This window comes from Miniopterus natalensis, chromosome 5 (assembly GCF_054644295.1).
Source record: "Miniopterus natalensis isolate mMinNat1 chromosome 5, mMinNat1.hap1, whole genome shotgun sequence".
NCBI lineage: Eukaryota > Metazoa > Chordata > Mammalia > Chiroptera > Miniopteridae > Miniopterus > Miniopterus natalensis.
In genome coordinates, this window is record NC_142085.1 from 16,497,915 (window position 1) to 16,521,438 (window position 23,524).

General features: G+C 57.0%; 1 protein-coding gene across 2 annotated transcripts; it reads left to right on the top strand.

The window, feature by feature from the left end:
• Positions 1 to 198: 198 nt before the first annotated feature.
• On the top strand, positions 199 to 23,444 carry TMEM63B (transmembrane protein 63B). 2 transcript variants are annotated; one of them, XM_087817407.1, is made up of 24 exons: positions 199 to 234; positions 5,892 to 6,074; positions 6,351 to 6,430; positions 6,664 to 6,702; positions 7,613 to 7,703; positions 9,093 to 9,130; positions 10,009 to 10,151; positions 10,274 to 10,325; positions 10,731 to 10,839; positions 11,794 to 11,864; positions 14,858 to 14,938; positions 15,439 to 15,562; positions 16,185 to 16,318; positions 16,450 to 16,587; positions 16,716 to 16,869; positions 17,770 to 17,876; positions 18,127 to 18,213; positions 18,403 to 18,468; positions 19,651 to 19,813; positions 20,373 to 20,478; positions 21,459 to 21,626; positions 21,871 to 21,986; positions 22,156 to 22,236; positions 22,510 to 23,444. In XM_087817407.1, exons 2-24 carry the CDS (start codon positions 5,916 to 5,918, stop codon positions 22,693 to 22,695), a joined length of 2,493 nt encoding a protein of 830 aa, XP_087673533.1. In that variant the 5' UTR covers positions 199 to 234; positions 5,892 to 5,915; the 3' UTR covers positions 22,696 to 23,444. The 2 variants fall into 2 exon arrangements, with proteins under 2 accessions (XP_087673533.1, XP_087673534.1); XM_087817408.1 differs by lacking the exon at positions 6,664 to 6,702 and having other exon boundaries at positions 22,510 to 23,443.
• Positions 23,445 to 23,524: the final 80 nt, after the last annotated feature.

Consider the following 23,524-nt stretch of genomic DNA (forward strand, 5'->3'; position numbering starts at 1 on the left):
CGCCCGACTCCGCGGGGAGGGCACCGATCTGAGCGTGCGCGCGCGTCCTGCGTGAGCTGCGTCGGGGGTGGGGCCTGCGCGGCCCCCCTCCCTCGGCCCCCCTCCCTCCCCTGACTCTGCCGCGGCCGCCGCAGGAGCCCGGAGCTCGAGCCGCCCAGCGACTCCCCCCCCTCCCCCCCGCCCCGCCCCGCCCCAACCCGGGGCTCCGAGCTGGAGCCGAGTCTGCGCCTGGGGGTGAGTACGCGACCCTTCCCCAGCCCCCTCTCTCTTCTTTGAGGATCCCACCACCCCCCAAAGAAAAAACCCCAGGCTCAGCTGCGCGTCCCCTCCCTTCCACCTCCTGCGGGACCCAGAGGTGCCCGGGCCCGCGGGACCTATTGGTGCCGCGCGCTGCCCCTGCCCTCACACCATCTTGAGCCGAATGCGAGTCTTCCGACCCCTGCCAGGGGTCCAGATGTGCACCGCCTTCTGTCCCCACCCCTCCGGAGGTCCCGTGGGGTGGGACCCCCCGCCACCCTAGGGCCGGTCTTCTCCCTCCTGCCGGGTCCAGGTGCGCCTCCTCTCCGCGGCCCTCCGGGGTTCCAGCTGCGCCCGGTCTCCCCACCGCCGCTGTGGGGAACCTGCCGCCCCCGCCCCCGAGTTTTGGATTCCAGGGTCTCCAAGTCTGACGGCCTCGGTTTCTTTTATATCTTCTCCTGCTCCCGAGGCCGAGTCCCCCCGGAGCCGGTCGCGGGGCAGGGGTTGGAGTCGGGGAAGGGCATGTGTCCCCGGTGCTGGCTCGAGGCCGGGCGCTGCCCCCGGCGGGCGGGGGACCGGTCGGCGGCGATCCCGGGAGCGCGTCCTCTCCCCGCGCCCCGCACGGTGCAGTTCATTCATGAGCCGCCGGGCCTGCGCGGAGGGTGCGGTGGGCAGAGGATTCACGCGCCGCCGGGAGCAGGGCAAAGGCCCAGCTTGGGGGAGGGGGCGCGCTTTGTCCCTCCTGGCCTTCCTGACCACGTAGCGAAGACGGTCTCGAGGCTGTGGCACCTTGTGTCCCAGAAGAGAAGGGCGCTTGGGAAGTGGAGAGGAGAGGTCAGAGGGGCCGACTGCCCTTGGGGCTCTGTGCTGCCACCTGCTTGGGTCCCTTCGGCGGAAGTCTGGCTGCTGAGCACTACATTTCCCGGGGGAGAAAGGTGTGGGGTGGAGGGGGGGGGTACTCGGGTTCTCTGCCCAGGACCACTCTGGGTCTCCAGCAGCCGAGGAAGGATGAAGCTGTGCCCATCCTCTCCTGAGGAGGGCCCCCTGCCCTCCCTCCCGGGCACTTGTGAGTAGGGGAGTGGGAGTGTCTGCCAGGCTTCCAGCGGGGGTGTGCTGGCAGCAGGACTGTCCTCCAGGGCACCAGAGGGTCCAAGCCCTGGCACGCCCCAGGTGGCACATGCTGAGGCCTGTTGTTGGCTCACCTGACTCAGTCTTGGCCCATGGGTGGGTGGGTGGGTATGTGGCAAGGCAAAAGGCAGGTGGTGGGTAGCTAAGAACCCCCATTTGGGCATCCTACAAGTTCTCCCCAGTTATAACAGCCTTGGAGACCTGGGTTAAAATTCCAGCTCTGCCATCCTTTAGCTGTGTGACCTTGACAAGTTACCTAACCTGTCTGAACCTCAGTTTCTATTTAGAAGTGTGTTTACTATCACTTCCTTTCAAGATTTATCATGAGGATCAAACCAAACAACATAGGTAGAGCCTGACACCCTGCCTGGTAGTTGATCGATAATGGGTTCTCTTCTCTGAACTTCTGACCCATTCTAGCATAGCATCACCCTTTTGTACTCCCACTTCCCAGCCTGCTACCGATGGAGCGGTATGATTGAAGAGTTTGGGAACATTCCCTGCCTCCCAGTGGCAGAGTTCCAAATGTGGTATAAGCCCTTAGGTTGAAACAAGAAGCCCATCCCAACTGAGGAGCTCTGTCATATTAAATTCTGTTTTCTTTTATTTTGATTTCTTAACAGTTTTTAATAACTGTAGCTATTGTTTTAGAACCTATTATGTACCTTGAACTGTATTAAGAGCTTTACATAAGTCATATTGTTTAATCCTCAAACAACCATATGGCTGAGTTATTATCCCAATTTACAGATGAAGGAACTGAGGCTCAGGATGGTGAAGTAATTTGCCCAGGTCAAGCCAAATCTGTCTCATCCTAGAGCCTGTGCTCTGAATCACCAGGCTCTCTGCCTTGTTCCCTACACTTGTCTCAGAACCTAAAATCACAAACCCAAGGCCTGAGGGTCTAGGAGTTACAAGCAAGAGGGAAGGCAAACAGGTAGAAAATAGGGTGTGGCATTTCTCCAGAGTGGTAGCTGACAGCCCCCAGCTCTTTGATGGAAGTGGATGCTCTGTTGGCCCAGGCAGCAAAGTGCAGTGATTAAGAGCATAAACTTCAAATGGGTTGCCTAGAATCTACCACAGACTGGCTGTACAACATTGGGCAAGTTATGTATCCTCTCTGTATCGCACTGTGCTCCTAGAGTTGTGATGCAGAGTAAATGAGTTAATATTTGTAAAGCACTTAGAACAGTGCCTGGCACAGAATAAGAGTTAAAGAAGTATTTGAAAATGCATTCTTGCTATTCGTTTTATCCTCATATGTGGATACATTTTTGCCCTTCCCTCTGAAGTTAGTAGGAGCAGAGAGAGGATATTAATTATGTTACAGATTAGAAGACTGTGGCCCAGGTTACATAGTAACGGAGCTAGCCTCCTTCATCTCCTCTCATTAGACCACACTCCCTTCCTATGATCCCAAGCCCTAAATTAAATCTTCCCAAGTAACTCTGTAAGAAAGAACTTATAACTCCCCCACCCCTACCATGAACACTCTTCTTGATGGTAAAAGAATAGCCTTCCGTTAGCTAGAAATAAAATTTTCCATCGCTTTCTCTGCACACTTCCAGCTAAAAGCCTCAGTGTCAGACTAGAGAAATTCTGGGATACAGCTGGCTCTGGCAACCCAGTGGAGTGGAGGAACTGCCCCTGCTCCTCAACTACCTACCCCCCCCCCCAAAAAAAAAAGATTCTGCTTCATTCTCTTCCCTCTCCACTGCTTTCAGTAAGGGAACAGTTGCCCTTGGTGAAACTGCCCAGCAACCCCACCCCCACAATTAAGAGCTTGGAGTAACCCTGTCAGCAAGCAGAGCCACCAGCCCTTGCTCCACCCTTACCTGCCCTGTGACCTCCTTTGACTGCCTTTTCCTCCCTGGGTCCCTGAAAATGGGGATAGTGATCTGAGCAAGCCTGTCCTGCTTTCCTCATGGTGTAGTTGGGAAGATCAGTGCAATTTTGGAGGGCAGAGTGCTTGGTGACTATAAAAGGGGAGTCCCCAGATGGACATGGTGATTTCAGTTACTAAGTTTCTACCTAGACTCTCCTCACCCACCCTACCCGGTTCCTTTAATATAGAAGCTCCCAGAATGGTCCACACCTTCCTTCCAAGTGGAGAGAATATGGCAGGGGTGGGGTGGGGGTGCTCCAGGAGGTTGTATGCATTATACTCTGGCCTGGTGGAGCCTTGGCGTTGGGGAGAGAAACAGGCAAGGAGTGGAAATGGGCTATCTTGATTTCTGGAGTGCACTGAGTTGGGGGTTATGGGAGGACTAATGTACATGCCCCTCAACTACCACAGACCCAAGATACCTGTGACCTCCCCTGGCACCCCAGAGTTCTGAGCATCTTGTGTTTACACACCAAGGCTCCCAGACAAACCCATATACACACCCCCACTTAGAGACCAACACACTTCATTTCTGTGGAGGGCCTTGCAGTCACCTAGCTTCCCCCACCACCACCCCACACACTAGCAAATACACACATCAACATGCATTTACAAACCTAAATACGCGCCCACAGTGCTCCAGTGTTCTCTAGCCAGAGGACATTTAATGAGCATATACAAAACCTCGGCGCTCTGCAGAGTCCTGTTCTAGGCACATCAGAAAAGCACTGTGATGCTTTGAACTACAAAGAAGTTGAACTAGGTTTGAATCTCAGGCCCATCATTTTATTAGTAGTGTGACTTTGAAACCAGATGACGAATGGTTCCGGGCTGCCTGTCACTACATGAGCCAGTTAAGCAGAGCCGGGGTTCTGTTTCTGCCCCTAACAACTTTAGGAGTTGCTTAAACTTTTTGAGCCCCTGTGCCCTCATCTTAAAATGACAATGGCATCTAACTCAGGATTGCCAAGGGCTCATGTATGTGTTCTTGAAACGGTGGGTACTCGATAAATGGCATCAGCTACAATTACTAAATTAGTGGGGTTTTGTGTTTTTGTTTGTTTTTAAGGCAAGTTAGGCTGGAAAGGAAGAGGGAGGCATAACACACGGCAGCTACTCCCTTGGTCTTCCTAACACAGACTTTCAGAGACTCCCTGGGACCCAGTGGAACACATAAACAACCCCAGCTTCCCCTGCATCTAAGAGCTTGTGCCTCTTGTCCTGCGGTTAAAGTTGGGGAGGGGGACAGGGGTTGGTGGGCAGGAAAAACTCTCTGAGTCACCCCAGGGGACTGCGGGGACACTTGCTCCCAGAGTTGCAGTCACCTATTCCGAGTTTATTGTTCTCTTTGTCTGCTTTCCTTTCTTCCCTGGAGACACCCCCCCAAAGGCAGAGCTTTAGTGTTGTCAGCAGAAGGGGCCCCCAGGGGCCCTCCAGTAAAACGGGGGTGGGGCAGTGAAGCCAAGGCCGCACTTCTCCGCCCTGGGAGCCTCCCCAGAGCCCAGCTTCACTCGGTCCCCAGGCACTTCCAGAGCCCAGGCACCTGGCGGGGCTGCCTGCCCCGCCCCTCCTCCCTCGCACCCCTGTCCGCCGGGAGCCTCGGACCATCCTGGACAGGACAGCCGGGCAGTGGCAGGGAACCGGGCTTGGGGCAGTACCCTGGCTGCAGGGGGTTAGGCAGGCTGAGAGGCCCCTGCCCACTCTCCCTTCCTTTGCCAATGGAAAAGCTCGCTGGAGGCAAGGCATTCCCAGCCTGCCCTGCTCCTGCCTCCGGAGCAGGGCACTCTGGGAGTTGTAGTCCTCACACCACTCAGGTCTCACACCACTCAGGTGACTCCCCTGCAGATAGAACTGGAGAGAGGTGAGGAAGGCAGAGTGGAAAAACGTGTAGCTGCCGCCTGGGCAGGGGGGAAGGAATGAGATAGGCAGCAGTGACTGAGTTAGCAGGTAACGCAAATCCGGAAGTCCTGCTTTTTAACTGACTTCCCACTCTGACCCTATTCTCAGACCCCCTGCTCTGGGAACAGAGGGGGCAGCTCTGAAGCTGGATATCTTATTTTGAAGTCAGTTATATTGGGAAGGTGATTAACGGAGTTGAAAACTCGAAGCAAATGAAAACATGCCATTTTCCTAATGAAGATAGAACGCCAAGATCAGGGTGAGGTAGCTGGCTCCTGACCCATCCTCGCTTGGCCTGGAGACCCCTCCATTTAGCCTTGGATCCTCAGGCCGAGGACACCTCCCACCTTCCGTCAGGCTCAGCTCTGGCCCCTGCCTGAGACAGGGAGAGGCAGAGACAGACACCGTGTGTTTGGAGAGTATTTGCACGTGTGTGTGGAGGTGGTGGGCAATAGGTGTTAGAGACTCACAGACGACTTCTAGCTCAGAAAAACCAGTCTCCCCAGTCCAGATCTGGGCCCAGTTCCCCAGACCCAGGGTGGGGCCACAGCCTGAGAGCCAGTGAAGGTAAATCTATGTGACTCAACCATCCCCTTCCAGCTCTTATCTCTGGAGGCCAGAGCTTCCGCCCACCCAGGCAGCCCAGTGACCTGCCCTCACTTCCCCCTCCCCACAACCACCCTGCTAGAGCTATGAGAGGGTTAGGGGCCAAGCCTCGCTGACCACTCTGCCCTCTGCCCAGGAGGACCATGCGGCAGTAGCAGCCATGCTACCCTTCCTGCTGGCCACACTGGGCACCACGGCCCTCAACAACAGCAACCCCAAGGACTACTGCTACAGTGCCCGCATCCGCAGCACCGTCCTGCAGGGCCTGCCCTTTGGGGGCGTCCCCACCGTGCTGGCTCTTGACTTCATGTGCTTCCTTGTGAGTGCCCACATGCCACCCACTCCCTTGGCACCCACACTCTGTACATAGCCTGCTAATACCTGCAGTTCTAGCCACTCCCCCACCCGACCCTGACTCCCAGGCTTAACTGCAGGAGGTATCCCCACCACACAGCCCAAGCCTAGCCTCTGACCATTCACCCAAGCCAGGGTCACCCCTTCTAAGACAAGATCCCAGCCCCTCTGCCCCTGCCCTCCTGGCTAGTCCAGTGGGTGAGCGGCCCTTCCGCCTGCCAGCCGCTCCCTCTTCCCTCAGGCATTGCTGTTCCTGTTCTCCATTCTCCGGAAGGTAGCCTGGGACTATGGGCGGCTGGCCCTGGTGACAGATGCAGACAGGTAAAGCTTTGGGACTCTTCCCCACCCCTGTACACACACACACACCTTGTTCCACACTCCTCAGGTATAGGAAAGAGCCAGCCCTCTGTCATCCCCCTTTGTTGGGGGGATAAAGAGGGACCCGTCCCAGAGCAGGCAAGGGGGCATGAGGGCCCCCAGTCGGGCCTTTGTCCCTTGCCAGTCCCCAGGGCGCCCCCCCCCCCCAGCTAACTTTGTCTGTTCTCTGCCCCCAGGCTTCGGCGGCAGGAGAGGGACCGAGTGGAACAGGAATAGTATGTGGGGCACCAGCCCCCTCACCCCCACTAAACCAGCTTTCTCTTTTCTTCTCTTATGCTGCTCTTCTCTTCCTGCCAAGTTGCTGGTTTCTCTTTGCAGTTTTCTCCTCTGAAGGCTCATTTTCGGATTAACACAGGCGGTGTGCTTTGCAGAGCGGGGGGCACCCCAACTTGTCTCTGCCTTATCCCCCATCTCTCTGGCTCTTTGGCTGGGAGAAGCCCCGCCTCGTGCACCCAGCCGTCCTGGCCATGGCTGGCTGGAGTGGAGGGTCCATCCTCCCGGAAATTCACAGTATGCTCACCCTGTTGGTCACAGAGACAAGATTGGGTGTCACCCGTGGCTTCCCTAACAGCTAGTTCTTCATATTCCAGGGTTCCCGCTCACTTCTTCTGGAGGCCTGGGAGGGAGGCTGCCCAAGGAGCCCCGAGCCTGGCCCTTTGTGTCACATCACGGTCTCTGTCTATAGAACTGGTGTTGGAATTTCGGCAGCTACTGGGGTCAGGGAAGAGGGTGGATCAGGACCCACCTGTGAGACACCTTCTGGGGCTCTCCTAGTGCATCCTTCCCTTCACCGCCCCATTGCCCCGTGCCTTGCCCTGCACTCTGTCAGCTCTGAGCTGCAGGGCCAATTCACATTCTTACTTCAACCCCCAGGGGGTGATGATGAAGACACCCTCTTCCCTTCCCCCACGGCCTGTGTCTGTGCCCTCAGAACCCCCTGAAGGGAAGAGGTGGATTTAAGGGAGGCTGGGAGAGGGCAGTCATTTCTTCCTGCTTCAGCCACTGCGCTTTCTGTGCCTTGTCCAACCCCTGGAGCTCTGGACCGGGAGCCCACCCACTTCACCCCTGCTCCCCAGCGGCTCAGACTCACAGGCTCTCTCTCGTTTCTCATCCCCTCACCCCCAGTGTGGCCTCAGCTATGCACGGGGACAGTCATGACCGGTATGAGCGTCTCACGTCTGTCTCCAGCTCCGTCGACTTTGACCAAAGAGACAATGTGAGTGCCCTCCCCGGACTTCTCAGCCACCCCCTGGTCCTCCAGGGCAGGTGGGCTCAGCAGCCTCTAGCTTCCGGTGAACAGAGTCAGGGACCTTTGGAGTGTGGCCTTCTCAGGAAAGGCAGTGCTACTCTGAGTGCCTCGGGGTAACCACCCAGACCCAGAACTCCTGGCTCTGCCCTCCATGTCAGCTCCAAACTGGCACAAGCCTAATCTGTGGTTTCAAACTTATACCACAGTAGAGTTCTGTGCCCACTTCTGTTGATTAATTCCAAGCACCCCTTTTTCCTTAGACATGGCCTTAGAAGTAATAATGAGCTTTCCACTCTGCCTAGCAAAACATGCAGGATCCACTGTGTTCTCAGAGGTTGCAGGCTGGCAGCCCCTGGCTGAGTGGGTGGGGCCAGCTGACCTACTTGTGGATTGGAGCAGAGTGGCTGTGGCCCCTGAAGATAAGGGTTGGTTGTACTTGGTGATTCACAGCAGTCCCCAGACCCCCTTACACATCAGATCCAACACTTTGGCGTTATCTGCCTGGCCACCTATCATTCCGCCAGGGCAAACGTCCTGGTTGGAACTCTAATCTTGAGGCCCTAGGGTGGCCCTGGTCACTCCAGCTTAAGCTGGGGGCCCAAGGGGCAGCAGCTCCTGAGAGAGCTGTAGCAGAAGAAGTCTGTCAGCTTCCTGAACTGGACTCGTACTGGTAAGTGGCTAAGCGAAGATATCACCCATGCCAGCCAGAGGTGTCCAGATGGTCCCCAGACTCAGGTGACATTGGCAACAGGTAGCACAGTCCTGCCTCTCTCCCCCATCCTGTGTTAAGCCTCGACCTTTTCCTGGTAGGAAGGTGGGGAGGGTGCCACCTGCCCAGCCCTCCCCCTCATGTCCTCTCCTCTGAGGGTGGTCTCTGCCTGAATGCACGTCTCGGGACTCATGGGTGGGAGGTTGCAGCTCATGCGGCTGGGGTTTTGGTCCCTCTGAGGAGCGCTAGAGGATAACTGGCAGGATCTCAGGCATTGTGGCCAGCCCTCTGCTTTGGGCAGCATATTGTAAACTCTTCTTATTAGCTACAGGTCAGGAAGTTCCCAATACTCTTCCTAGAACCCCAAATCCCACCCATCCCTACCCTGGCCCACAGGACTGCAGGACTCGCTCTGGCTCTGTTGCCCTGTGGGGTATTTGCGGGGATCCGTAGCTCTGGGCATGAAAGTGCACAGATAACCCACTTTGGCCTTGGGCCTTTTCTTTCCCTCTCTCCCTCTCTGGGGTGAGCTGGTTTCTCTGGGGGGTTGTGGAAGCTGTGCCAGGGTGAGTGGGACCTGAGGGGGAGGGGAGGGGAGGTTCAGGGAGTGGGATGGGGCTGCCGCTGATAGCCCTCTGTCCCCCCAGGGTTTCTGTTCCTGGCTGACAGCCATCTTCAGGATAAAGTAAGTGAATGGTCTTCAGGCTCTAAAGAAAGAAACAGAGAAAAACTTCAGAACCTGTCATCTCCCCACAAAACCCAGAGACCAGCAGCTTTGAGGGCCTTAGCGCTCCTAGCCAGCCCGGCACCCTCCGCCCTACTCCAGGAGGCCCGGCCCTGGGGCCCTGGGGCCTTGGCTTCTTCCGCTGTCCCTGAGCTAGCCTCACTTGACCCCGCATGGTCTCCTGAGCGCCCCCCTGCCGGGGAGGCCCCACTCTGCCCACAGCTCTCCCTACCCCTGTGGGTGGGGGCAGCAGGCAGGCTGGGAGCAGCCCGCCAGCCGCAGGCAGGAGCCAGTCTCCAGCAGGCAGAAGTCAGGAGATCGAGCCGAGTGCGGCAGGCAGGCAGTGAGCGCTGAGAGAGGCAGGAAGCCGGACAGGTCAGCACCGCCACCCCACAGCCCCAGGGCCCCTCCCCACGTGTACCGTGTACCGTGTACTGTGTTGCACCAGCACCGTAAGGTGCCGCTGCTTCTCGAACCCCCATCCAACTTCCTGCTTCTGCTTCCTTCACCGTTCCTCCTCCTCTGGCCTCAACCTCCCTCTTCCTTTCTCTTTTCTCTCCATTCCTCGTTTCTCTTCTTTCTCTCTGCAGCCTCCCTTCTTTTACCCCTTCCTTCCTAACTCTCCGCCCTCGATCCCCTGTTATTCCCCCTTCTCTCTGTTCTTCCCCTTTCCCTTCCCTCCCCTTCTCTTCCCAGAAAAGAGGGGACTTAGAGACCCCATTTCAACCCCACACTGCTGCCAGATTGGGGGCTGGGGGTGGGGGTGGGCAAGGGCAGGCACATCGTGGCGCCCCCGTGGCCCTGGTCCTCACCTGACCCCTCTGTCCGCCGCACCCCAGGGATGACGAGATCCGGGACAAGTGCGGGGGCGACGCGGTGCACTACCTGTCCTTCCAGAGGCACATCATTGGGCTGCTGGTTGTCGTGGGCGTCCTCTCCGTAGGCATCGTGCTGCCCGTCAACTTCTCAGGGGACCTGCTGGGTCAGTGAGGGCCAGGACGGGGGGGGGGGGGGGGGGGGGGGGGGGGGGGCGGGGGGGGCGGGGAGAGGAGGGACAGGAGGGGCAGGCCATGACCCACCGCCGTCCTCTCCCACCCCCCCCAGAGAACAATGCCTACAGCTTCGGGAGAACCACGATTGCCAACTTGAAATCAGGGTGAGTTTGAGAAGCGGGTCAGTGAGGCCAGGGCCTGTCAGAGGCTGAGCCCTAACGAGGAGGGGAGGACGGGGGCGTGTGCGGGGGCAGGTGGCTGAGGCTGGGGCTGGAAGCAGAGGAGGAGGCGACCTCAGGCTGGGCCGGTGAGGCTGACTCGGGGCAGGAGCAGGGCAGTGTAGCCGGGGGGACAGGGCGTGAAGAGATGACCTCCGGGACCATGTCAGTTGGAATGGAGCAGTCTTGGGGTCTAGAGGATGTGTAGTGTGGGGCCTGCCCTGGGGCCAGATCCGGAAGACTGGTGGCAGTAGAGGGGCCCTGTACCAGAGTTTAATTCGCACTGAGAGGTGGGGGCTTTCTGAGTGTATTTCTAGCCCCTGTGGCTTCCACACCCTCTGCTCCGCCCAGGAACAACCTGCTATGGCTGCACACCTCCTTCGCCTTCCTGTACCTGCTGCTCACTGTCTACAGCATGCGCAGGCACACGTCCAAGATGCGCTACAAGGAGGACGACCTGGTGAGCAGAGCAGGGCCCCGGCCCGCCCCGCACCCCGCCTCTTCCCTTCCCCCCAGGCCTCTCTTGCCTCAGCTCTAAGGTATGTTGGCCCCAGAGTTAGGTCAGCTGGGTTTGACTTCTGGCCCAGCAGCTCAGGAGCCCCCATCCTGTAAGTTAGTTACCTCCCCAAGCCTCGGTTTCCTCTTCTGACCAATGAAATAACAGCAGTGCATCTCCCAACGTTGGTGGGAAGGTGAAATGAGGCGATGCATGGAAAGCACCCTGTGCTGTGCCTGGCACTCAGGAAATAGCCACGGTTGATGATATGGTAGTAAAATTCCCTCCCCTTCTAACACTTACTCGCTAAACTAGTAGTGAGCATCCACACTCCATGCCAGCCACTGCTCTGGATCTTCACATCCTGAGGATCTGAGACCGGAACCCCACTCCCCTCCCCCACAACCCCTCACGGAACAAGGGGCCAGATGGCTCTTTCGTTAGGCTCACTGCCTGATTTCTTTTTTTTGTTGTTTGGGTTTTGGTTTGGTTTTGTTATTTGTTAATGCCCACCCGAGGATATTTTTACCATTGATTTTTTTTTTATAGAGAGTGGAAGGAAGGGAGGGAGGGAAGGGGAGAGAGAGAGAGAGAGAGAGAGAGAGAGAGAGAGAGAGAGAGAGAGAGAGAGACACTGATGTGAGAAAGGCATCGATTTGTTGCCTCCTGCACGTGCCCGGACCAGGGCTGGGGATCAAACCTGCAACCCAGGTACGTGACCTTGACTGGAAATCGAACCCATGGCCCTTTGGTGCTCAGGCCAATGCTCTAACCACAGAGCAACACCAGCCAGGGCACTCACTGCCTGATTTCTGTTAGAAATTAGAAAGGCCTCTCCCACCTGTGTCTGCCCCTGTCTGCTCCCCAATGCCCCACCCCCTCCCTGCATCTTCTGGTCCCTCTCGCCTGCCTCTCCAGGTAAAGCGGACTCTCTTCATCAATGGAATCTCCAAATATGCAGAGTCAGAAAAGATCAAGAAGCATTTTGAGTGAGTAGCCAGTCTAACCCCCATCCCCAGGCCCTGCAGACTCTTCTTTGCCTTTCGACCCCCAAGACCCTCTTCACGTGCCTCTCACTCCTCTTGCTCAGAGGTCTGGCCCGCTGTGAGCGTGGAGGTTAGACTAAGGAATTCTCTGACTCTAGGGCGGTCTAACACTTGGGCTGGGTGATAGGCACCTCTAGGAAAACAAGAGACCTTGATTGGTTGCCCCAACCCCACAACCGCCGTTCTCTGACTTGAATTGGGTCATCGGTTGTTGCCTGAGGATCCATTGTGTGTAGCTTCTTCAAAATTATATGTGACAGTCTGGAGTTTGTATGTAGACTGGCAGGGAGAAGCTTCTTGACTAGCAGCGGATCATCAAGGAGCCCAGGAGTACCTGGGCTATGTGTTCTCTGAGGCTCTTTTCAACTCTGGAAGTCTGTCTCAGCAGGGAAGGGAATGTACACCTCTGGGAGCCCCAAGTGGCCAGAACAGTCTGGGTACAGGATCAGGGATCCTAGCATCCATTCCTCTGTCCACTCAGCAAAATTCCTCAAGTGCTAAGGCCTAAGTCAGTGTGGCAGGCCTTGGGACTGTAAAAGTGAGTAAAAGATCATCGAACTCTCAGGGGTCACAGTATGGAGGTCAGCTTTAGGAGCCAGTCCAGGGTCTGATCAAAGACTGGTCTGAGGTCAGTCTGTTGTCAGAATTAGGAGTTGGCCAGTGGTCTTGATAAGGGGCATTGATGGTCTGGATCAGGGCTGTCCCTGGTCAGGATCAGGATTTATCAAGGTCTAGATTCACTGTCAGTTGGCTGGGATCAGAGGTCAGGTGCTGTTCCAGATGCAGACAGTGTTGAGAATCCACATCTGGTCAGGATTACAGGAGAATGACTGACTTGTGATCAGCATTGGTAGATAAGCACTCATTCATTCAGCAGGCATTTACTAGTCACCTTCTATAGCCCAGGCATAAGTAAGTGAGAAACAGGCCCACCCTCATACAATTTACAGAGCAGCAGTCAAAATTAAATCAAACCCAGTCAGTATGAGGGAACGATTTGGGGTCCTCTCTGGAGTTCAAGCCGTAATCAGCAAGAGGGGTTAATCTGGGTCAGGATTAAGGGCAGTGTGTGCTCATCTTAATATTACTGTCCAGTTGGAATCAGCCGTCAGCTTATACTGATGAGTCCCTTAATAACAAATATCTATTAGCTGCCATGTGGCTGCACTAGAGCAGGAGCTGGGGAAATAATAGTAAATGGAAAAGAAAAAGCCCTGCCCTCATCTGCTTACATTCTAGGGGGCTGAGGAGGACAACAAACAAATGCTGTGTCTACTAGGGGTAGGTGTTAAGAAAACCAAAGCAGGAAGAGGGGCAGAGTGAGAGTCAGGAAGGGTGTTTGGATGGGGTGAGCAGGGGGACTCTGACAGGGTGGCATTTGAGCAGAGACCTGCATGCAGTGAGGGAGTGAACCCCACTGGCCAACCATCCGTTCATTCCACACACATTTGTTGTGCACCTACTAAGTGCTTCATACCAGGGAGACAAAGAAGAAGAAGACAGGGTGGCTGTCTGTGGGGAGCTCATGGTCCAAGTTGTCTGTTTCAGGGGTCTGGGTTGTGGTTCTGTTGAGGAAACAGTCTGTGATTAAAATTGGTGGTTAGCCTGTAAGCAGGGGTGAGGAGACTGTAGTCCTAATTGGAGTTTGGGGGATCAATGCAGTGAATATTAAGGAATAGCCGTTTCACTGATTCAGTCATTCAGCACATGTTTATCAAGCACCTACTATGTGCAAGCTGTTGGTTCAGGCATGGGTAAATGGTGATACACAAGAGGCAGCCTGTCCTAGTGGAGCTCCTGGGCCAGCTGACAGTGTTGAGCAGGGCTTGTGGTCCAGGTCTGGGGTGTGTCTGGATTAAAGGACTGACCCAACAGAGTTAGGGAATATTCTGTGTGGAAAATCAGGGAGCCTGTGTGGTGGGGATTAAGGGATTAGAGATTAGTCGGGTGAGAATGAGGGCCTATCCTGCCACAGGGGTGAGGCCCTTCCCAAGAGGAACCCTAAAATGGTTTGAAAACAACATTGTCAGGGAGAAAGTCCAGGGAGTGCTTTTCAAGAATTCCATCCTGAATTTCCAAATTCTCATGGGTTTGTGTGATCTATTGTGTTACTTTAGAATCATATCTCATGCATCTTTAACACTTAGTGGTTGGTCCTTCATAAAAATGTTTTAATAGGTCTCAGTCTAGATTAGGGATTAAGATTAAGGACCAGTGGGTGATAAGAATGAAAAAGGAGCTGCTCCTACACTCAGTCAGCAGGTATCCCTCGAGCCCTGCCAGCTACCAGGTACTGAGAGCCAGGAACTGCCTATCTCTGGTCAGTCTCAAGCCAAGGTTGGAGTCAATCTTAGGTCAGGGTTAGAGGATCATTCTTGGGTCTAGGTTATGGATCAGTTTGGGTCAGGGTAAAGGATCAGTCTCTGTCTAGGGTTAGAGGTCAATCTCAGGTCAGGGTTCAGGATCAATCCCTGGTTGGTCTTGGGGCAGAGATCTTTCTGTAGACGGGGCTCTGGGTTGGTTGGGGTCCATCCATGGTCAAGGCTAAGTATTGAACTGTACCCAGATATTCTGGAACAGGGTAAAGAGACCAACCCATGAGTAGAAAGCCTCTCTCAACAAAGTTCACAGCCTTGGACAAGAATCAGACCACAGTTGTGGCTGCCCTAGCATCAAGCACTGTACACTCACGTCCTGGGTCATCAGCCCACACTACACTCACACAGTCCCCCACACCTCTGTGTGCACACTTCCCCCACTCAGATAAGCATGAGGAGAAATGCCAAAGTTTTATTCTTGGGGAACTCTCATTTTTGTAGACTAAGAAAAAGGGAGCTTGAATTGGGGGGGGGGTCTTGAATGTGATGGGGTCATGCATGAAACTTGGGGCACGTGGGCAGGGTTCCTGCAGAAGATGACGGTGGACTATATTTCAGGGAGGCCTACCCCAACTGCACGGTTCTGGAAGCCCGCCCATGTTACAACGTGGCTCGCCTTATGTTCCTCGATGCAGAGAGGTAATGGGGCCAGGGACTGGAGGTGGGGAGGTGACACCTGAGGGCCCCCTGCCCATTGTGGAGGGTGTCTTGAATGCCACAAAGGAGCCTGGCACCCCTTCCAGGTGTTTCCCAGGGCATTTGATTTTAATTCAGTCCCTGGAGTGCTTATCAGTTGAGCTCTGGAGAGAGCAAGGCCTAGAGGTTAGAGCTGGTTACAGAAGGAAAGGCGCTCACCATCCCCACCCTATCTGAGGATAGACCTTTCTTAACTACAGTATAAGAAATTGAGGCCAGACTATAGGAAGAATTTCTGGCCTTTAAGGGATGGGTAAGGAGACCCTAGGATGGAGACATGTTTGAACCACTCATCCTCAACAAACCCAAGAGCAAGATAGCAGTTCCTTGGGGGGTGGACTAGATGATCCCTGAGCTGGGCTCCCTACCCGTCCTCCCAGCCAGCCCTGGCCCAGGCCTCGGCCCCAGCCAGGCAGCATGTGACTAGGCACCTGGTTCTGCAGGAAGAAGGCTGAGCGGGGAAAGCTGTACTTTACAAACCTCCAGAGCAAAGAGAATGTCCCCACCATGATCAACCCCAAGCCCTGTGGCCACCTCTGCTGCTGTGTGGTGCGAGGTTGTGAGCAGGTATGAGGTGGGCTGGCCAAGGGGCGTGCCTAGCCTGGGCTCAGACCTCAGGGCCCCAGAGCTGCTGGTGGCATGGGGAGGAGTTGGAAGGTCCCGGAGGGACAGGTCACAGCAGAGATGGATGTTTCCTGTGATGCATGTCCCACAACCCTGGGAACACACACATAAACAGGCCTGCACATAAACACCCAAGGGTAAACAGACTCCCAGAGGAGGACAGGCTGGGCTGGAGCCAGAGCTGGGAGCAGGGCACAGCCCCTCTCTCTGCAGATCTCCACCTGTTTCTACAATCCTTGCAGCCCCATTCCCACTGTTGGGTTTTCCCCTGTCCCTACAGTGACCAAATTTTCAAAACCTGAATCAGAAGAGGTCAGCCAAGAGGACAGTGTTGTGCTGTATTTACTGGCTCAGTGGCTTTAGGCAAGTTTCTTGACAGCTCTGTGCCTCAGTTTCCTCATCTGTAAGATGGGGCTCATTGTACCTACCTCAAAGCATTGTTGTGAGAGACCGAGAGAGCTTAAAGCAGTGCCCGGCCTGTAGGAAGCTACAGGTCAGTGCTGGCTGGTGCTATGGGCGCCAGCCCAGCGCTCTGCCCAGAGCCTGCCTCACACCTCCCTGGCAGGTGGAAGCCATCGAGTACTACACGAAGCTGGAGCAGAAGCTGAAGGAGGACTACCAGCGGGAGAGGGAGAAGGTGAACGAGAAGCCTCTTGGCATGGCCTTTGTCACCTTCCACAATGAGACCATCACCGCCATGTGAGCCTCCTCCCTCAGCCATAGTCCCCCAGGGACCCGCCGGGACTCCCAGGTCCCTGCGCTCATGGCCAGCTGTCGGCAGCGGGGTCCTCATCGGCCAGTGCTACAGTAACTGGTGTCCATCCCCACAGTATCCTGAAGGATTTCAACGTGTGCAAATGCCAGGGCTGCACCTGCCGCGGGGAGCCACGCGCCTCGTCCTGCAGTGATTCCCTGCACATCTCCAACTGGACCGTGTCCTATGCCCCTGACCCCCAGAACATCTACTGGTGAGAAAAGGGCAGCCTTCATGGGGCCTGGGTGGGCTCCAGTGGGGGGAGGGGGAGAGGGAGGTCCTAGGGGTCACTGGGGACCAATCAGCATCTGGTCCCTGGAGTGACTGCCTCCTGTCTCCCAGGGAGCACCTCTCCATCCGTGGCTTCATCTGGTGGCTGCGCTGCTTGGTCATCAATGTCATCCTCTTCATACTCCTTTTCTTCCTCACCACCCCGGCCATCATCATCACCACCATGGACAAGTTCAACGTCACCAAGCCCGTGGAGTACCTCAACGTGAGGCCACGTACCCCGCCCCTGCACTGCGTGTCCGAGACACGGAAATCAGGCTCTTGAGTCCCTCCTGGGAAGGGGCGGGAACCAGGATGCCTCCTGCCCAGCCCTGCCCCACTGAGAAGTTCCCACACGACCATGGGCTGCGAGTCCCTCTGTGTGCGTCCCTTGGATTCCTTGCCACCTCCCCCCAGGAGAGGCCACCCTTTCGTATCCACACACCTAGAGAGACACCCAGGGAAGAAAGAGAGCCTAGGCCCAGACCTAACTGACCAGGATAAGTCCTTCCCCGCATCCCTCGCTCTCCCCAGCCAGCGGCAGAGTGGAAGGTTCAGACTGGGTCAGTGGCTTCCAAACTTAGAGCCTTTTCCAAAGGAATCTTACATGAAACCCAACGTGGGAAAGCAAGACTGCACAGGAGGCAGTGCAGTGGGGGACACTTCACCTGGTCTCCCCTCACCCTTCCTGCCACACAGTTCAAAGGAAGATAGTTTAAAAAATCACTGAGTGATAATAGCACAGTAGGTAAGACCCAGGCTGCCTGGGCCCAAATCCCCACCCCACTGCTTACAAGCTGGGCAAGCTGTTGAATCATTTTTCTGGCCTCAGTTTGCTCATCTGTAAAATGGAGTAATAGTGTTATGAGGAATACATGTAAAGTACATGATCGGTGCTTAGCACATGGTGCCTACTCAACAAATACTAATCTTTTGCACCCTGGGGTTGTGCATTTGGCCCTGACCCCCTACCCTCAACCCTTGGCCTTCAGATGTTCCAGACTCTGACAGGGGGCCCTGAGAGCTGTGGGACCCAGAGCTCGGTGGGGAGGGGCAGGTAGCAAAGCCAGCTGGGCCCACTAGACTACCCTTGCCTGACGCAGCCCCCCAACCCCATATCGCGCAGAACCCCATCATCACTCAGTTCTTCCCCACCCTGCTGCTGTGGTGCTTCTCAGCCCTGCTCCCCACCATCGTCTACTATTCTGCCTTCTTTGAAGCCCACTGGACACGGTGAGACCCCTCCACATATGTGGCACCTCGCTATGGCCCCCTAGAGGTACACCCGTGCCACTGGACAGTCCTTTGCCATTTAGGCTCCCTGCCCCGGGGGCCCCAGAGCTGGCAGGGAAGGGATGGGGCCAGCACCCTCACCTTGGGAAGCCTTCCTCTTCCCAGGGGACCCTTCTGGGGCACTGTATTGGCTAGGGGAGCAGCGTGGGGGCTGGCCCGCCTGACCTCTGCTGCTCTGCCCCTGCCTCAGCTCCGGGGAGAACAGGACCACCATGCACAAGTGCTACACCTTCCTCATCTTCATGGTGCTGCTCCTGCCCTCGCTGGGACTGAGCAGGTGCGTTCGGAGGAACGGATGGGAGCTGGGGTAGGGGGAAACCGCAAGATGGGGAGAGAGAGCAGTTCGGGCTCCCGCCTCCCCTGCCAAGCCAGGGACCCCATGTCTAGGGGGCATCCTCAGAGGCTCTCTTGGCTGGGACTCCCCATCCCTGTTCCAGCCCCCTACCACACCTCTCCTCCTCTCCAGCCTGGACCTCTTCTTCCGCTGGCTCTTTGACAAGAAATTTTTGGCTGAGGCAGCTATTCGGTTTGAGTGAGTGACCGGGGCCCCCAGGGAAGAAGACTGGATGGAGGGGTGGGTATGCCCGAGAGACACTTCCTTCCGGAGGGTACAGTAACGCTCCCTACCCTGCGGCTGGCAGGAGAGAGGCTGCCGGGATCATCCCAAAGGACTCACAGGGTGGCTCAGGCCTATACCTGGGAGGTGTCCCTGGGGTTGTGTTGGGCTCACTCCAAGGTCACCCTCAAGGTGTATTTGAGGCCCCCACTGGGGAGGGGGGGTGGCAGGTTGTAAAGGCTCCGGGTTTATATTCTGGGATGAACTCTGGGAATCTAGAGTGTCACTCAGGAGGTTTGGAGAGGTATATGTAGCGGGATTATGGTCATACTGCAGGAGTGACTTGGGGGTTCCTAGAGGTATCCCTGGGGGTCTCCGGCGCCCACACTTTTGAGTATCTATGGGGGACTCTAGGGCTCACGCTTTGGAGTACTTAAAAGGCACAGGTTCTGGGAACACGTTTCAGGCTTCTATTCAGAGATGTGACGTTCTTTCTGAAGCCCCTTCTCTGGGAATCCCTGGGAGGGTGTCTAGGGGCTATAATGTGGGTGCAAGCTTTCAGGGTCTTGCTCTGGGCCATCTGTGGTGATCTTGGGCTCATACTTGGGGTGTCACGAAGCGTCCTGGGCTCTTCCCTCTGAAGGTCTCTAGGGGAGGGTCTCTGGAGCCTGTGTTCTAGAGGTGGCTGAGGCTCATACTCTGGGGTGGCTTTGGGTTCAGTTAAGGCCTAAAGAAGGGAGCCTTCTGGGTGTTCGTGGGGCTCACGCCCTCAGGGATCTTCGGGAAGGGGGAGTCTCACGGGTTGTCTATGGAGATCCGGGGCAGTCATGCCCTGAATATTGGTGGCCTTAGGGGTCTCAAGCACTCTCTCCGTGAGTCTTCACGGGACACAAGCTCTCAGGTGCCTCTGGGCTCGCGCGCTCAGGTTGTATCCATGCGCATCGAGGGTGTGGGAGGTGTCTGTTGACACTCTGGTGCCTGCCTCGGGGGCTCACACTCAGGGGCACTGGGACACCCATACGCTGGAGGGCTGAGCTGGGGGCAGACGGCGTTCGCAAGGCACGGTGGGGGCGAAGGCGTGGCGCTGTCGTGCTGGCAGTGGGCAGGAGGCCACCAGGCCCCCCAGGGGTGCAGCGCTGGAGCACTTGGTGCCCGTAGGTGCGTGTTCCTGCCCGACAACGGCGCCTTCTTCGTGAACTACGTCATTGCCTCAGCCTTTATCGGCAACGCCATGGACCTGCTGCGCATCCCGGGCCTGCTCATGTACATGATCCGGCTCTGCCTGGCGCGCTCGGCCGCCGAGAGGCGCAACGTGAAGCGGGTACGGCCGCCGGCCGCAGCGGCCCGCACGGCGCCCCCTGGCGGGCCCAGCCGGAAACAGCGGCAGCGTGCAGGGGTTTGGGGCTTAAGGGGGCTGGGACCGCCCAGTTCCGTGGCCCTGGGCTCTCCCCTTGCCATCTGGGCCTCAGTTTTCCCCTGTGCACAGGAATGGGTCGACATAGATAACCTTGAAGGCCCTGGCCAGTTCTGACAGTCTAGTGCTCTGTGGTGGGAGCTGGGGGAGATCCAGGTCTCTACACCTAGGGTCCCTGGGTCCTCTAACCCCACCGGAGGACTCTTGAGCATCCCATTCCAAAGCCCACGCCCCTGCCAGCCCCTGATCCCTTGAAGGCCCCTCCCCAAGCCCTGTCACTATCCACCCTGACCTCCTCCTCAGCCACAGCTCCTCTCTCCATCTGCTTTTTCCTCCCCTACCCCGGACATGGGTTCCTTTTACCCCTTGCTGCTTTCCTGGCTCCCTCTCCCCTCCCACCTGCCCTGTGCCCCTCCAGCCTGCCCCTCCCCTCCCTGAGCCACCCTCCTGCCCATCTCCCCCCCAGCATCAGGCCTACGAGTTCCAGTTTGGCGCAGCCTACGCCTGGATGATGTGCGTCTTCACGGTGGTCATGACCTACAGTATCACCTGCCCCATCATCGTGCCCTTCGGTAGGCACCGCCGCGCCGGGACCTGGGCCCTGCTCGGGGGGACCCAGCCCTCACCTTCTCCACTCCAGTAAGGCAGGCCACCCCGAGTGGACAGGGCCCTGGCTGGGAGACCGGCCCCTCCGGCCTCCCGCCTGGTTCCTGGCTCAGTCTGGGACCCGGCCTGGGGGGAGGAGGGGAAAAGTCAGCTCAGGCTGGACCCACCTGGTGTGCTGGACCCCTGGGCAAAGTCACCCCAACATGACCATACCCACACCAAGGCTTTCACTCAACTAGATATCCTGGGACACGCGTCACCTACTCAGGTGTTCACACACACACACACACACACACACACACACACGTCTATACAGGACCCATGGGCACACTTGTACATAACCCTATAAACTCAGGAAAGACCTTTGGATTCCAGGGTGGGTTGGGTCCTTGCCACTCATGGAGATCCCTGCTTACATAACTGAGCTGTGTGGCTTAGGCAAGTCCTTCCTTCTGAATTTAGCAAAGTTTCTCTGTTGCCCTCACTAGTGGCCTTTACTTTGCCCCAATAACATCCTAACCCCTTAACTACCTTCCCTGGTTTTTGAAGGCTCCAAACTCCCAAACTAACCACCTTGTTCTCATTCAAAAGCTTCCATTCCCTCAGTTTGCAGGAAAATAGAACTTACCTCCTAATTTATACTCATCTGTTTAGGAGCAGGGGTAGGAAAAAAACAGTATGGATTTTAACAGGATGCTTGTTGACCCAAATGAATGGATTTCTCGTAGTAGAATTGTTAGCGAGGGACTGCAGGCGGAGGGTCGAAGCAGAGGGAGCTGAGGTCTGGTCCTGCTGGGGGCTCGGGGAACTCCCCTGTATGGGGCTGAGGCAGGAGAAGGGAGGCCAGCCCTTCGGGGACCTCGGAAGGACCAGGACAACCTGTGATGGACGCACAGAAGTCCTGCAACACTGGTTCCGAGGTCAGGGCCCGTGTGGCTTCCCCCAGGGCTCATGTACATGCTGCTGAAGCACCTGGTAGACAGGTACAATCTCTACTACGCCTACCTGCCGGCCAAGCTGGACAAGAAGATCCACTCGGGGGCTGTGAACCAGGTGGTGGCCGCACCCATCCTCTGCCTCTTCTGGCTGCTCTTCTTTTCCACCATGCGCACGGGTGAGGGCCGGTCCCCTCGGGGAGCTGGGGTGGGGGCAGAGGGGACTCTCCTCCAGAGTCAAGGCAGAAGCAGGCCCCAGGAAGGTCCCTGATAGGGGGCAGGGGTCACAGGCGAGAGGCCTGGGAGAGTCAGCAGCGCAGGGGGGTGCGGGGCTACATTCAGAAGCAGCAAAGTGGGGTGCTCGCCCCTGGAACGGAGGCCCAGAAGAGAGGTGGCAGCCCCATTCTTTGCCCCCCATAACAGGATTTCTAGCCCCCACGTCCATGTTCACATTCGTGGTCCTGGTCATCACCATTGTCATCTGTCTCTGCCACGTCTGCTTCGGACACTTCAAATACCTCAGTGCCCACAACTACAAGGTGTGGGGAGAGGGGGGCAGGGGCGTGGCTGAGGGCAGAGCTCAGGGGTGTGCAGGGGCATGGTTGGGAGCTGAGGGCAACGCTGCCGAAAGGGTGTGTGTGGGGTCATGATTGCGGCTGACGGAAAGGGCACTCCCCCCAACCCGTGACTCATTCTGGGCCCCTCAAGATTGAGCACACAGAGACAGATGCCGTGGACTCCAGAAGCAATGGCCGTCCCCCCACTGTTGCCGCTGTCCCCAAATCTGCGGTAAGTGCTCCACTCCATGGCCAAGGGGGAGAGGGGTCCTCTGAGACAGCCCCAGAGCTGGCTGCCCCCTTATCCTCCAGGAAGGGAGGCCTGCTCCAGACCCCACTGTTGTGTGGAACAGGATCGAGGAGAGGCCCGGCTTCCCTGGGGGCTGCCCGCCTGCCCTGGGCAGGGGGTGCTGCCCCTTCCCCTGCCGGCCCTGCGACCCCGCACCACCCCTCCTGCAAGGGGGGGCGGCCGGCCACCTCACACCTCGCTCCTTTCCCTCTTCAGAAATACATCGCTCAGGTGCTGCAGGACTCCGAGGGCGACGGGGATGGGGGCCCTGGAAGCTCGGGGGACGAGCCCCCGTCATCCTCCTCCCAAGATGAGGAGCTGCTGATGCCCCCCGACGGCCTCACGGACACAGACTTCCAGTCTTGCGAGGACAGCCTCATAGAGAATGAGATTCACCAGTAAGGGGAGGGAGGGGCCCTGGAGGCCACGCCCTGCCCCACCCCATCCACCCCTCGTGGACACTAAAAACGCTAATAATTTATTAGATCTAAAGCCCCTTCCTCCCCATCCCCTGCTTTCATTAAGGTATTTAAACCTGGGGGTTTTGCTGCTCTCCCCCACCACAGACGGGGAGGAAGCCCCCCAACCTCAGTGAGGAGAGCCCCGAGCCGGCCCCGGGGCAGAGGGGTATGGACACAGTTCCCCCAGATCAGTGCCCCCCCCCCAGGCTAGTAGTGTGGTCAGAAAAGGGTTAATGAGAGCCAAGATGGGTACCTGGTGTCATGGCTGGAGACAAGCGGGGGTGCAGGCAGATCAGGGCAGCCCCCAGTTCTGTCCCCCAAGGCCCCCTGGGATCTGGCACTCCAGGGAAGTGGAGCCTCCAGCCCCTAAGGGTTGCATGAGAGGGAAGGGGGCGCCAAGTGGGAGGAAGAGTCAGGCCTGAGCCAGGGGGTGACCTGGGGTGGGGGTGGGCATGGCTGACACTGGAAAATGGGTTTTTGCACTGGTTTTTTGGGGTTTTTTTCCTTTAAAATAAAAACGGAAAGAAAAGCTCTGAGACAGGTGCTGGTTTGTGCTGCTGCCCTGGACACAGGCTGGGGTCCAGCCACCCTCCTGTGGGTCTGGAGGACCTGTGTGGAGTCCCCAGATGATCCTGGGCAGCCTTCCTGTGAGGAGACTTCTGGGGGATCTCAGGGGGGGGCCTGCTGTGCTAACATTGCCCCCCACACACACACACACACACACATATCTGCCCACTCTGCCTTCACCCCTTGCCCTGGGGAGCTTTTGG